Below are 13967 nucleotides of genomic sequence, written 5' to 3' on the forward strand. Positions count from 1 at the left end.
GGAACTCGTGAAAAGTATGAATATATATCCCTATATGACATACTACATTTCATACACAAAAATGTTTATAAATCTGCAGAAGCTCTGACACATTTGTCTTTACTCCATCTTGGCTCGCTAGCCAAATCATACATTTAAAAACTTTTTTTTAATAATTATTGTTTTTTTTAATCCTATATTTTTTACCTGAACAGTGCACAATGGGTGCTAAAATTATAAACAACATGAAATGGATTAATTAGTAACAGCCCTACAAAGTGAATTGTTAATGTTTGACAATTAAGCATAAATCAGTGTTTATTTTATTTATTTATAAATCACACACAAATTACATTAGTAATTATACTAATTATATTACATTAAATATATGAAAAATAACACTGGCAACTTGATATTATTATAAACAGTGCAAAGTTAACTAAAAAAAAAATCTAACAGTGAGACAATGTGAGCATAATATATTTGAGAATCCAAAACGTGTCTGCACTGATAGGAGTTGCACTTTTGCTCATCTTTATGTTTCTTTTCACTTGTTCAGTATCATGAATATGACCAAATACATTCTGTACTGCAATAAACTAAAAGGCTGCTTGAAATCTCTCCATGAACTTAAAAGGTTTACAGGTATTGGCTTAAAGGAACGACACAAAAGAAGGCAAAATGAACAACCTTTATTAAAATTAAAATGGGAAAATTCTGTAAAATATAGGACAAGAGAAAGAAGAATTGTCAAAAATGAAACTCATGTTTTCATATCTATCTATCTATAAATCTATATATATATAGATATATATATACTGACACTAACAAGTTTGCAAAATTTCTTTCAAAAAGGAAAAAAAAATAATCAAAATGTTTGGTCAGCTGGTCAGTGGTGAACAACTGAAAGAAGGACAATGATATTGACATTCAGTGAGTGATGTTGGATCACGAAAAGTTGGAAACAGTTTTAGAAATTGTATTTTGTTTGATTTTGGGAAGCCTTATTCCAGCCATGCTAAATCACAGTTCAGTCTGTGTTCCTTCAAAGCAAACCATCAAGGTGGCAGCTATTTTTGTTGCAGCCTAAAATAAAAGTTTGTGACTGCAATATACAAATAAAGCAAGATAAGTGTGATTTTTTTTTAGCACAGGGAAGTACAATAAATGACTGCAAATCACATAATATTAGGATTTATGAGATGATTTATAGTACAATTACTTAAAGATTAAAGACTTCAGAGTTATGTTTGCGCACGAAGTTTGTTTCTTTTGTGAAGTGTCTTCATAGCACTCCACACTTCCTCTGTTTTTATAGAGTACACAATAGGATTAAGCAGAGAAGGAATTGTATGTGTTAAAGCAGCATTTATTATCCGAGCATTTGGATGAATATAGGAAGTCAAAGCAGCTACATTGGTGCCCACCTGTGGCAGAAAGAAAAAAGCAACAAGAATCAGGTGAGAAGTACAAGTTTTCAGTGCTCTAAGTCGTTGATCTTTTGATGTAATCCTGCTCAGTGCGACAGAAATGCAAATATAAGTTAAAAATATCAGCACAGGCGGAATACAAATGACTGTAAGGAAGCCAATATATGACAATATGTAATTTAAAAATGTGTCATTACATGCCAGAACATATACTGGTCCATGATCACAGAAAGCGCTTCGTATCACTAAAGATCCACAGAAAGAAAGGCGATTAAAACACCCAACTGTGACTGCTATGAGACTTGTCCAAAAAGTCCACGAAAACAGCAGCATAGCAACGATAGATTTGATAGTAACAATATTGTGGTATCTTAAGGGGAAGCAAATTGCTATAAGTCTGTCATATGCCATTGTCATGAGTGTCCATGACTGCACACTTGTAAAAAATAAAACAAAGAACATGTAAGTCAAGCAAGCGTTGTAGGCGATGTACCGCCTGTCAAATAAAAACGTGTCCAGCATTTGAGGGATGAGCACAGTGCTCCCGCACACATCTGTGAAAGCCAAGCTGAACACAATTACGTATTTTGGAGTGTGAAGAGTCTTCACAAGGTAAATAACCGAGAGGAGAAAACCGTTTCCAAGCAGAGTCATGATGTAAATGAAACACAAAAATATAAAGAAGTACTTGGCATGAGGAAGGTTGGTAAATCCACCGATGTAAAATGTATCAGGACGAACAAAAGTGGCGTTTAACACAGTGACACTTCTTTCTTCTGAGTACATAACTGTTTTCTGTTTGGCTGAGCTTAAAGATGCAAATCACAAAATCAACCTGATCCTCAACAAGGATGATGCATTTGCTTTAAAGATGTGTGTGCACCTAACTCACTTGAGAGAACAGCAAGTGCACGGTGCTCTCAAGTGAGCAACACTGAAACTGACCACATTTATATGTTACTGCACGGTCATGCACTAGATGTTGACATACGTCACTGTGGATAAGTCTCAATGGCTTTTGTTAGAAACAGACTTCTTGTATTAAAACGGGTTGCATTACTTTTTAGCATTTATTCATTTTAACAACGTCAAACATTCACAAATCATGTCTGTCACCTAGAACACCTAATTTGGTTTGAAATAACAGCTGCCTAAAACATTTTCACATCTGTATGGCAATAGATCCTAGATATTTCACTCTTACAGCATTGTTGTTCAAGATCCATACTGTGTAGGTTAGAATTTAACTTTTTTGACTACATGAAGTTTTTAAACAATGCCAACTTGCATTAGTTTTTTTTATGGTGAAAACTTTTACTCGTGTCAACACTGTGAGGGTACTTATGTGCTTTTGTTATTTTATAGTTTTTTTTTTGCATACGTAGCATAACATCACTTGTTTAATTTACATTGTGCTACAACTGAAGACGAGCATCTGCTTTTCCAGAATTAAAAACATTCTGACCTCAAACACAAAGCTACGATGTGTTTTGACAAATCTGCTTACAGTACAGCACTGATTACCCAATATAAATGACTTAGTGCCTGGCAGTATTTACAGAGTCATGGGAGTGGTGGTGCAAAGGTTAGAGAAGGTGGGCCTGTGATTGTAAGATCATTGGTTCAATTCCCGGTACCGACAACATCAAAATGTGGGTACGAAAGGTGAAGCACCCACACCTGTCCCCACCCTCATTTGCCCTTGAGCAAGGCCCTTAACCTCTCATCATCTGTTCCCACCTGCGACAAGCACAGGTGAATTTTGTCCGTCAGCTTCGTGGTGAGCTGGTCGCCGGAAGATGGAGGGATAATGCATCGGCCGTATTACGCTGCTCTCACCCCGAAGACAGCCGACAAGCTGGGTTCTAGAGGGGGGACGGTGGGGAAGCCTTGATCCGTGAACCCCTCGACCTTTGTGATGGCCTCGTAGGAGGCGACCGGCGCCCTCAACTTCAGAGGGTCAGTGGCCGAGCTCGGGAGGAGGGCAGGCACAGCCGGGAAACAGGGCCAGACTGGGTCCTGGTGTCTGGTGTGCTGGCCGCCAAAAGGGTCGACGTGACTGGAGCCGCCTGCTCGGGCACTCCCAGGTTGCAGGCTCTCGCCGACCTCCCGATTGTCTCCGGGAGTGCGTAAAGCAAAGTGGTAGCCGACCCCCAGGTGGTCAGGGGGCATCTGTCGACGGCAGTACAGACTCCAAACCTCCTGAAAGGCAGGATGGAGTGCAGCTTTTAGCTGTTTCAGATTCAGAGGGGGACATGTCCACTAGCTCCAAGTCCAGGGAGCTCAAAAATTCCTCCAGCGAACAGTCCCCCCTCGGTTGAAACTCGCCCTCCACAAAGGAAAGGAGCTCAAACTGGTGCTGCTTTTCCTTGCCAGAAAAAAGTTTGCATGCTGGGCAGAAAAACAGCAGTTCCATGGCCTGGCGAGCATGTTCAGCTCCCAAAGAGCTCTCACAGACGACGTGCAGGTTCGTCGACAAAATGTAGCCAATCTGGCACTTGAGGCACAGACGAATGCCCTTCGATTTTTTTGTTGGTCATCTTTTCCTTCTTTTTCTTTCTCTCGGGGGGGGGGGGGGGGTTGCGTTGGCTGAAGAAAACGGGGAGTCGATCTCTGGTCCAGATGCAATTTATAACAGATCGGATGGGGCCCACACAGTAGGTGGGCGTGGACTAGAAGTTTTCAGTGTTCAGCACGCGGGGTAAATCCAATAAGCAACAGCTTTTAAATGGCAGCAGCTTACACGAAGTAGAACAGCGGAGCAGTGGAGGGCTCAGAACCAGCTATGTTGACACACATGGTTCTATCTGCCAGATATGATCTAAACCAGCTCATTGCAGTACCACAGATGCCCAACTGGTGCATGATGTTAAAATGTTGCGGTCCACTGTATCAAAGACAGCAGATAGGTTGAGCAGGACAAGAACCACATGCTCACCAGGATCATAAGCCATAAAATTGTTTTTAAAAACTCTGATTAGAGCTTATTCTGTGCTGTGCCGAATTTTGAAGCCAGGCTGAAAAACCTCCAGGATATTGTGCTCATCCAAAAAACACTTGGCCTGGGAATATACTTTTTTTTCTTAAAATTGTAGAAATAAAAGGCAGTTTGGAGATGGGCCAAAATTAGCCAAGACAGTTTGGTCTAGGCTAGGTTTTTTAAGCAGGGGCTGCACCACTGCATGTTTATAGCTTATAGGGACAACGCCGGAGGACAGACTGCTATTAATAACAGCAAGGATCACCTGCCTAATGCTGAAGAAAGCCTCTTTTAAAAAATGAGGGGGACAAGGTCAGGAGGGAAACCTGATGGCTTATTATGGGGTGACCACCACAAGATCTTCCAGCTATGTAACTGTTAACAACGGTGTACCACAAGGTTCAGTCTTAGGACCCATCCTGTTCACAATTTACATAATGTAGGTCAGATCTTTCCTGTTGCATTCTTACATTTCTGTGCCGATGATACCGTTGTTTATTGTCGAGCTATAACAGTTGCTAAGGTTTTCCAGCTTTTACAGTCTGTTTTTGACATCATCCAGTCAGATTTGTTCCGTCTCAAAATGGTGCTAGATGCTGATAAAACCAAAGGGATGTTGTTTTCAAACAGGAAGTCGGTACCAGAAGTTCTTCCTTCTATTTGATCTTCAAATGGTATTCCAATGGAGTTTATCAATTCTTATAAATACTTGGGTATCTTGGTCAATACACATCTTTCTTTTATTCAAGGATTCAAGTTCTTTACTGTCATTTGCATCGCATGTGGTACATGAGGTGGAACATAATTGTGTACACAGGGTCCCAGTTACATCCAACAACAGGAAGAATATAATTGTAAAATAAACAGTAATAAGGACCTAAGATGTAAACTAAGAAATACGCTAAACTAAGAATACAATAAAAAGAAACAATACGCCCAACAACAGCAGCACAAACAAGTCTGTGTGAGTAGATGAGTATGACTGAACACAGCAACATGATATCAGCAGCATGGATAATCACATATCATCAATCAAAGTGGCATTACACTGATTCATTTTATTTTATTTTTCACAGTGACTTTCCTTGTCAGGGATTCATCTTTCCAACAGCTTCAGGGTAGAAGCTGTTCCTCAGTCTAGTGGTTCTGCACCTAATGCTCCAAAACCTTCTGCCTGAGGGGAGCGGGACAAAAGTGTGTGTGCTGGGTGAGTGGGGTCCCCCATGATGCAGGTGGCCCCCCTCCCGCATCCAGAGGAGTAGATGTCTGTGATGTGGGGAGGCTGACCCCAACAGTCCCCTGCACAGTCCCCACCACCCTCCACAAAGCTTTTCCCCCTGCAACTGTGCAGCCTCTGTGCCACATATTGATGCAGGAGCACAGGATGCTCTCCACTGCATACCCACAGAAGGAGGCGAGGACTGAGCCCCCCCAGGCCAGCCCACCTCATTTTAAGCCTCATGTCGAAAACTTTGTAAAGAAATTGAAAGTAAAACTTGGTTTCTTTTTCAGAAATAGATCCCGTCTAAGTCTGAATGTTAGAAAACACCTTGTAACTGCTACTTTCCTTCCCTCCATTGACTACAGTGACATTATTTACATGAATGTACCTACAAGCACCCTGCAGATGTTGTCTATCATGATGCACTAAGATTCATAACTAGCTGTAACTACTGTACCCATCACTGCACTCTGTATTCACTGGTTAACTGGTCATCATTAACTTCACGCAGATTCTCCCACTGGTACATTTTCACCTTTAAATCACTTCTTGGTCTGTTGCTTTCATACATCTCCTCCTATATGTCACTTTGTGAGTGCAGCTACAGTGTGCTGTCTCAGGATATAATTACTTGCAGTATACCCTCAGTGCAAACCGAACTAGGCAAATGGGCCTACTCGCTCCTGTATCCTGGAACACCTTGCAAAAAAGATCTGAAGCTCTCGACCTTGACCTCTCTAAGGGATTTTAAACAATAAGTTCATGGCAAAAACCAACACAGACATGTTTCTGTTTTTAGTATCTTACATCGCCTTACAATGTAGCTATTTTTTTAATTTACTTTTCATTTTATATGCTTTTTATATGAGTCAACATTTGTCAGTCAGGTCATCTGGACAGTTTATTTTTGTTGTGCTGCAACGTTTCGCCCTCGATCCGGAAGGCTTCATCAGTCAAGGAAACACACAACAAAACTGATTCTTCCCCCAACAGCTTACTCCAAAGTGGAACAAACCAGTTACGTTGGTGCTAAGATGGTGTCGTGGCTGGATACCACGTCGTGTTCAAAACAGCTGAGACATCGCCCTCGGTATAAAAGATTTATTTGACAAACAGGGGTTACAGATATTCAGAGACAAACAATTACAATACAGAAATATATGCATATATTTGGAGCATTAAAGAACGAACCGTCTCGGTGTGCACCTCCCGGAAATGCTCGGTGGGCGTGTGTCATTTCCGGCCTTTTATCACAGTTTGAGAAGGCTAGCTTTCTGATTGGTTTAGCTTCTGTTGCTATGGTTACGACTCTAGCCCGCCCCCTCAAGGACGTTAATGTCTACATTTCAGATAAGAAGTTTTGGCTCACTGAAATCGGTTCTTTGTTTAAAGTTTAACTTGCTATTATACTTTAGGGATACAAAATGATTCGTGTCAATAATAACTATTAATTATTACCTACCTCATGGGTATGTGTTAATCAATGTCTGTTGAAGGCCTGGTGATTCTCTGCTTTAAGGCAGATACATCTTGGTTTCCTTGTCTGCGTTTAAACTGTTAACACTCTGTTTGTTTAACGTGATTATACCTTAGTGATACCAAATGATTTGAGATAAAGTTGTTTATTTCTAGGAATAATTAATAACTTAATTATTATCTAACTCATGTTTGCGTGTTCTTACTTGATCCCTTTTTATACTTCTGTTTTACTTTGTTTTAGTTGGATTTTACTTAGTCAAACTATATTAAGTCTAAATTAAAGAGATGTGTTCTAGCTTTATTTATGTTAATCAGTCTGCTATCTGGCATGATTTGATTGCTTGTAATATATCAAATGTGAACTTGTAAAATTATCCTTAGCTAATATGAGATTATATTTAAAGGTCAACTAGTTAGAATTAGCAAACATTTTCTATAAATATAGTTCAACCCTGGAAGAAAGACACACACACACTTTGTATAACATGACATTTGAATGCTTGATAGGAAATATAAAAAGGTATAAAAATATGAAATCCAACAATGGTCTCTTTGTCACGCCCCCTCCTCCATTGCCGGCCCTCTTCCTTGTTGACAGTCGTGTCAAACTGGTTGAAAACAACAAAGTCCATGCTCACTAATCCAGGTATACAGTCCAACATTTTGGATGTTGGATGTTGGATTGTATACCTGGATTACTGAGCATGGACTTTGTTGTTTTTATATGATTGTTGTCTGTACCTCATCTGTGTTCTTTGTTTAAAACGGGTCTTTCTTGTAAATGAGAACTTGTGGCTCAGTGAGACTAACCTGTATTAATAAAGGTTGAATGAAAAAAAATGACCACACCCTCTAAAAGGGTCAGAGTCACAGGCTCGAATCTACCAAAAACAGCCAGGCAGGGGACCAAGCAGGAGGGGTCAAAATCAGGGGTTGAAATAAGGGCTCTTGTGGTAACAAACTTATATTTTTTAAAAACTGCAGGAAGTTATTACATAGTTCAGTAGAAGCTTCCAGGCAGACAGGCTGTGGGGGCCTTCAGAACAGAGTCAATAGTTTTAAAAAAGGACACATATGCTGTTATGATTAGACACAATAATGTCTGACGTGTTCTTTTTGGCCTCTTGGACAGTGTTCTTGTATTGACACTGACAGCTCTTTAGAATGTGAAAAGAAAGCTTAAGTTTTTCCTTTTTCCATTTCCCTTCACCTCTGTGGCACTCGTCTGGCTGCACAAGTTCTTTCATTGAACCAGGGTTCAGGTTTGGCTTTAGGCTGCATCAGTTTTGATGGAGCCACAGAGTTCAGACTGGTTTGACAGGAGTCAAACCAGGAGCTCAGCTGTTCTGTATCAGAACAGAGGAGCACAGCAACATTTCTTTAAAATTATCTTGATTTAAACTCAAGTATTTACTTTAACGGAGAGAAAAGAGCTCTGTTACTCATCAAATAATATGCCATCTAATTATAAAGTATAAACAACAACATAAACAGATTGGGATAGGCAATGTGCAAAGTGCATTTCTAAAATAATATATATTTTTTAAAATCACAGCAGTGTCAAAGGCCACTGAAGTTTTGTTGTTAAACATTGAAAATATATAAGGACCTGATATAATAAATTTACAAATGAATATAAGTTATATAAACCATTATATGAATGTTTATATATAATTTAAAAAATTATCTTGACAGGAATTTTTTTTTGTCTGTTTAATGTACATCCTAAATTTATAAACAAACCATTCAAAAAATATTGAATTAATGTTTAACCATGAATATATATTTTATTATTGACGATAAGCAAACACAAATTTACAGAAATTACACAGATGTCATTCTCTGAGGGAGTTTTATCAAACGCACAAGAATATAAGAACTCATTTTACAGGTTTTGTGGAAAACAACTTTAGGTTCTAATGTACTTCACAATATCCATCAAACAAAAATGATTATAAAAGTAAACTAAAATAAATTAGCATATAGATTAATATAAACAATGTTTTTTTAACAGATAAATATTAAAGACAATTTTACAGGTTAGAAGTGCAATTACTGGATATAAAATAAATGAATCAAGTTGTAAACATTTGAAAATATCACAACAGTTTTTGAATAAACTTTTATCACTTGATACAGAAGTGGGATTAGTATAACATCTTGAAATGATAGTTACATTTACTGAAAAATTTCACATCCTGTTCACTTAGTTGCAGATTGTTTAGTACTTATTTTGGATTTCAAACCAAACTTTAATATTTTTTTAATTGATGCTTTGATTTCTTGTGTCTGGAGAACATAAATGATCGGGTTCAACATGGGAGGAAAGACTGACGTCAAAGACAAGTTTATGATCCTGTTGTTTGGATGTATTTTTTCCATCAAGGTGAACGTAATCAACAGTGGAGTGAAATAAATGACCACTAATGAGAGATGAGCTAAACACGTCTTAAAGGCCTTGATGCTTTGTTGTAATGTTGCCACTTTCGCCAAAGTATAACCTATATAAATGTAACTTAACAGGATAAAAACCAGTGGAAGCCAAAATATAAGAACAGGGTAAACTAAACTAACTACATCATTAGGAAAATTGTCATTGCATGCTAACCGATAGATCTGGCCATGATCACAGAAATAGCTGTTTATAACCACAGAATTACAGAAGGAGAGTCTTGTAAGAAGACTGACTGCAATAAGGACGGCAATTACAGCAAAGATCCAGAATGAGGCTATCAATGAAAGCATAAGCCTGCAGGTCACCTTCAGTCGATAGTGCAGAGGAAAGATGATGGCCATCAGTCGGTCGTACGAGAGAACAACCAGATTAAAAGACTGCATTGAAAGGCAAGTGTAGCAGAAAAACAAGAATGTCAAGCAGTCATTGTAAGGAATTACATTATGGTTAAATAAAAAAATATCAAGCACTTTTGGCACCAGAGCAGTGCTACCTAACAGGTCCACAAAGGCCAAGTTGAAAACAGCAACATACTTTGGAGTTTTTAGGTTGTTATCCAGATATATAACAGCCATAACAGCTGTGTTTCCAAGCACTGAAACAATGTAGACAAAAAACAGAAAGACATAGTAATACTTCATATTGGACAAGCCAATAAACCCTCTTATTATAAAATAAGCAGGACGCACAAAAGTGATATTTTTCCCCAAAGCAGAGTTGAATAATTCCATTGTAAATTGATTTTAAATTGTCAGAGCTTGAAAAACTTAAAAAACCACCGGTACCAAACTGTTGTCCTCCGAGTCTGCCTTGTCGTGTAGTAGAGATGAAGACGAGGTCTTCTCCTAATTTCATCTCTGTCAAGCTTTTAAATGATCTGACAGACGTGGCAATGCTTCTCCCTTTTCTTTGTCATTTGCTTTTCCCCTGTGATTGCACATATTTGTATCATCCTAAGACAAACCCATTTCTGTTCATCTCGCGCTCTGCATTTATCCAACCTGCTTAGCACAAGTTGATATTGGATGAAGAGCTCAATTTTATATGCATTTTTATCTCAGCAAGTCCAGATTAGTTTGTTTAAACCCATATTGTGGATGAATGAGGAAAGATGGGAAGAGACGTTAACTAGATCTATATTCCATATATAATGACAAAACGATAGCTAGGTGTCACACGTTTATTTTAAAGTTGGCTTCTGAGGCAATATTAACAACTAATATCTTACCTGTTCAAGATAGATCTTTGAACAACCTCCGTTTGGAAAAAATATTTATTACTCACTGAATTTATGAGCTAATGACAAGCCTGACTGGACAACGACTAAAGTTAATTGGTGTTGTCTTCGAATTTCAAACGATCCATATGCAAACAGTATTTTCAAAACCTTCACACTTTTTGTTTTGCATTGCAGAATTATTGCAGCAGAAATATTATGATATTCATGCCAGAAGTGGGAAGTGCATCAGGTAGCAGCTGATACTGCTTTTATTTGTATTTGCAAACAACTTAGGAGTCTGTGTAGATAGAAACTGACAGAAGTGTAACATTTTACATTTACAAAAAAACATTATGTAATTAAGGGTAATGGAAGTGTTTAAAACAGGAGTAACCCATTTTGTTCTGGTCCCACTTGGACTAGCCATTAGCTCATCAATCTAATAAGAATTAAACACCATTTCTCCAAACCAAGGTTTTCAACCAGCTGTTCATTGTTGCCTTTTCATAAAACCATTTTCAGAAAATCTAAACTATTGCTTTAAGTCATAATGTAAAGTCACAACACTGAATGTAAATAAGACTGACATTGTCACAATCTCATTGTTTGTCTTTAATTTTCTTGCAAGTTTTTTTTTTATATAATGGGTTATTACTGTTTTTTTTTTGTGTGTGTTTTTTTTTTTTATTTGTGCTTTATTGTGCTTTTTTTGGGGGGGGGGGGGGTGTCTTCCTTTATTTACTTCTATGCCATCAGTCATTTTCTCCTCATTGTGTTTCTTATTCCTCAGTCTTGCCACACCTACTCACCCTGCACCCTGTTTCTTTCAGCTCAGCTGACTCCCATCCCCTCATCTAGTCCAAGGAGGAGGAGCACAGAGGAGTGAATGAAAACATGAGGAAACAGAAAGGCAGGACAAAAACCCAGAATCCCTATAATAACATTGCACCAAGCCACATCTGTGACACCTGACTAATATTAGCTGTGGCAGCTAATATGTTTATTGCTGCTGCACTATGTGGCTGTATCATGTATGTCACTTACCATCGTAATTCAATTAATCTCAGTGTTACTCACTACCTGTGCAATAACCTGTCACACAATCGTGCAGTTTATGTTAGTTATGTGCATTATATATCGTGCAGTTTAGCTTATATTACCTTGAAATACTTATTCATACAAATTCATCCTACTTGCACCGTTATATTCTATCATTTTGTTTACTATTTCTCTTTAGGACCTTGTAAATATAATTTTAACTTTTTGGTACTTTATTTTGTACCCTTATTGCATGCTTTAGTATTTTCTTGTTTGATTGTTCTTTGCTTTTTAGTGAGTCAAATCAGTTCTTCTCATCCTGAACCATTGTACTGTTAACCTTGTAATCGCCTGCATATGACAAACTTGAGCATGTGCTTAACTGAATTACATTAAACTTAATTTGAAAGCAGTGATGAGTGTAACAGATATTTTAGCAAACTTTTAGACCTTCTTTATTACATTTAAGGCAATTTATTTTACTCAATCATTTTCTGTACTTGCTCAGTCTTGTTTATGGTTGCAGTAATCCCTATGGTCCCCGAGTACAAGTTCAACATATTAAGACTGCTATGTAATAAATAAAAAGTCATAACTGAGTGCGAGATAAACCAGCCACTAGGGAGCACAAGCCAGTGTGTCTCTTGTGACGGTTCCAGGCCTGTGGCAAAACTTCATTTTGCCAAAATTAATATGAGAGTTCATGTTAGCAACACCATACCAGATCTGTCAAGGCCCGGGTTAACAATGACCACCACCAGTGCGGTTGACAAAAAGGGTGCCAGTTTAAATATGGTAGCATTACTGTTAGTCAAAAACTATGTGGAGGGAAACGTGTCAAGAGGTAGAGGGAGAAGAGGAAAGTCAAGAATATGTGATGGTTTCCAGGCAGGAGACCCATTTGGTGCAGGCAGACAGGAAAGACTCAAGGAATATAAATCAATAATTTATTATTTACAAAATAAAGATGGCTGACGGGGCAGCAAACTTACATAAATCATGGGACAGGACGCAGGATACGAGGAGCATAACAGGCATCACAGTGACACAATGACCAGACAATGAAGGATGCAGGCAAACAGACTTAAATACACACACTAACGAGACTAGACGAGGTGATGTGAATAAAACAGCGACTTATCATGTCGCTAAAGACATGGTCCTTAGCGGCTAACAAGATGGCTGTTAGCCGCTAAGGACCGTGTCTTTAGCAATATGATAAGCTGCTGTTTTATTAATGTGGCGCTACCTCCTCTCACTGCAAGACTTGAAAATCCATATAGTTTTTCTTTTTCTGCCCATCTGCGCGGCCAACTTCACACAGCCCCTCGCCCCTCCTTGTCCCTCGCTGAATACAAGCAGCCCCTCACTACTGCAGTTCACACACACTTAAGTGAAGGCGGTGCACCTGGGGAGGGTTCTTATTTAATATATGTAAAATAAAATAAAAAAGGTCTAAAAACAAACTTTAATATATGTAAATAGTTTATATTTTAGACATTTATTTTGTAGTTACAGCTGTTGTTAATAAATGTGCCTGTGTGACAACTGGGACAAAGCTTTGACTCAGAAAAATATATTTGTTAGCACAAGCACAACTTTTTTCGTTCATTCAACCTTTATTATACAGGCTAGTCTCACAGAGCCATGAGGACTCATTTACAAGAGGGACCTGTTCCAGACAGAACATATAAAGTACAGACAACAATAACAGTAAACAACAATAAACTACAGTAAAAAATGCAGTACAAATAAGAGTAGTGTAAAAAACAATAAATCAGGGTGCCGTAAAACAGGGTGAAATACTAAAAACAAGAATATATCAGCTTTAATTTTTCTATTTACATTATCAAATGTCCTGAAACTTGTACTTGCATATGTAAATAAATGCCTAAAAAAGAAACTTTAATATATGTAGTTTATTTTTTAGACATTTACTTTGTGCAGTCACAGCTGTTGTTAATAAATGGGCTTGTGTGACAACTGGGACAAAGCTTTGACTTAGAAACATATTTTTGTTACTGCTGTATGAAAAGAAAAAATTATCGAGATATATATGTATATCGCGATTTATCTTAAAATACTGAGAAATTCATTTTGGTCCATATTGCCCAGCCCAAACGTATATACATACATACTGTGTATATATATACATACTGTGTGTA

The 13967-nt window shown here is 38.0% G+C and overlaps 2 protein-coding genes across 2 annotated transcripts; both read right to left on the minus strand.

The window, feature by feature from the left end:
- Positions 1 to 1223: 1223 nt before the first annotated feature.
- LOC119419994 (olfactory receptor 146-like) lies at positions 1224 to 2195 on the minus strand. The gene has a single exon (XM_037687362.1). The coding sequence runs from the start codon at positions 2193 to 2195 to the stop codon at positions 1224 to 1226; it is 972 nt and encodes a 323-aa protein (XP_037543290.1).
- A 7097-nt stretch (positions 2196 to 9292) lies between these two features.
- LOC119420872 (olfactory receptor 19-like) lies at positions 9293 to 10276 on the minus strand. Its single transcript, XM_037688293.1, has one exon. It carries the CDS (start codon positions 10274 to 10276, stop codon positions 9293 to 9295), a length of 984 nt encoding a protein of 327 aa, XP_037544221.1.
- Between the last annotated feature and the right edge of the window lie 3691 nt (positions 10277 to 13967).

The sequence above is a fragment of the Nematolebias whitei genome, chromosome 14, assembly GCF_014905685.2.
Source record: "Nematolebias whitei isolate Nwh7 chromosome 14, NemWhi1, whole genome shotgun sequence".
Classification (NCBI taxonomy): domain Eukaryota; kingdom Metazoa; phylum Chordata; class Actinopteri; order Cyprinodontiformes; family Rivulidae; genus Nematolebias; species Nematolebias whitei.

What these genes read in the sequence shown, in the direction of transcription:
- LOC119419994 (XM_037687362.1), bottom strand. Translation starts at nt 2,195, where the DNA reads ATGTACTCAGAAGAAAGAAGTGTCACTGTGTTAAACGCCACTTTTGTT.
- LOC119420872 (XM_037688293.1), bottom strand. Translation starts at nt 10,276, where the DNA reads ATGGAATTATTCAACTCTGCTTTGGGGAAAAATATCACTTTTGTGCGT.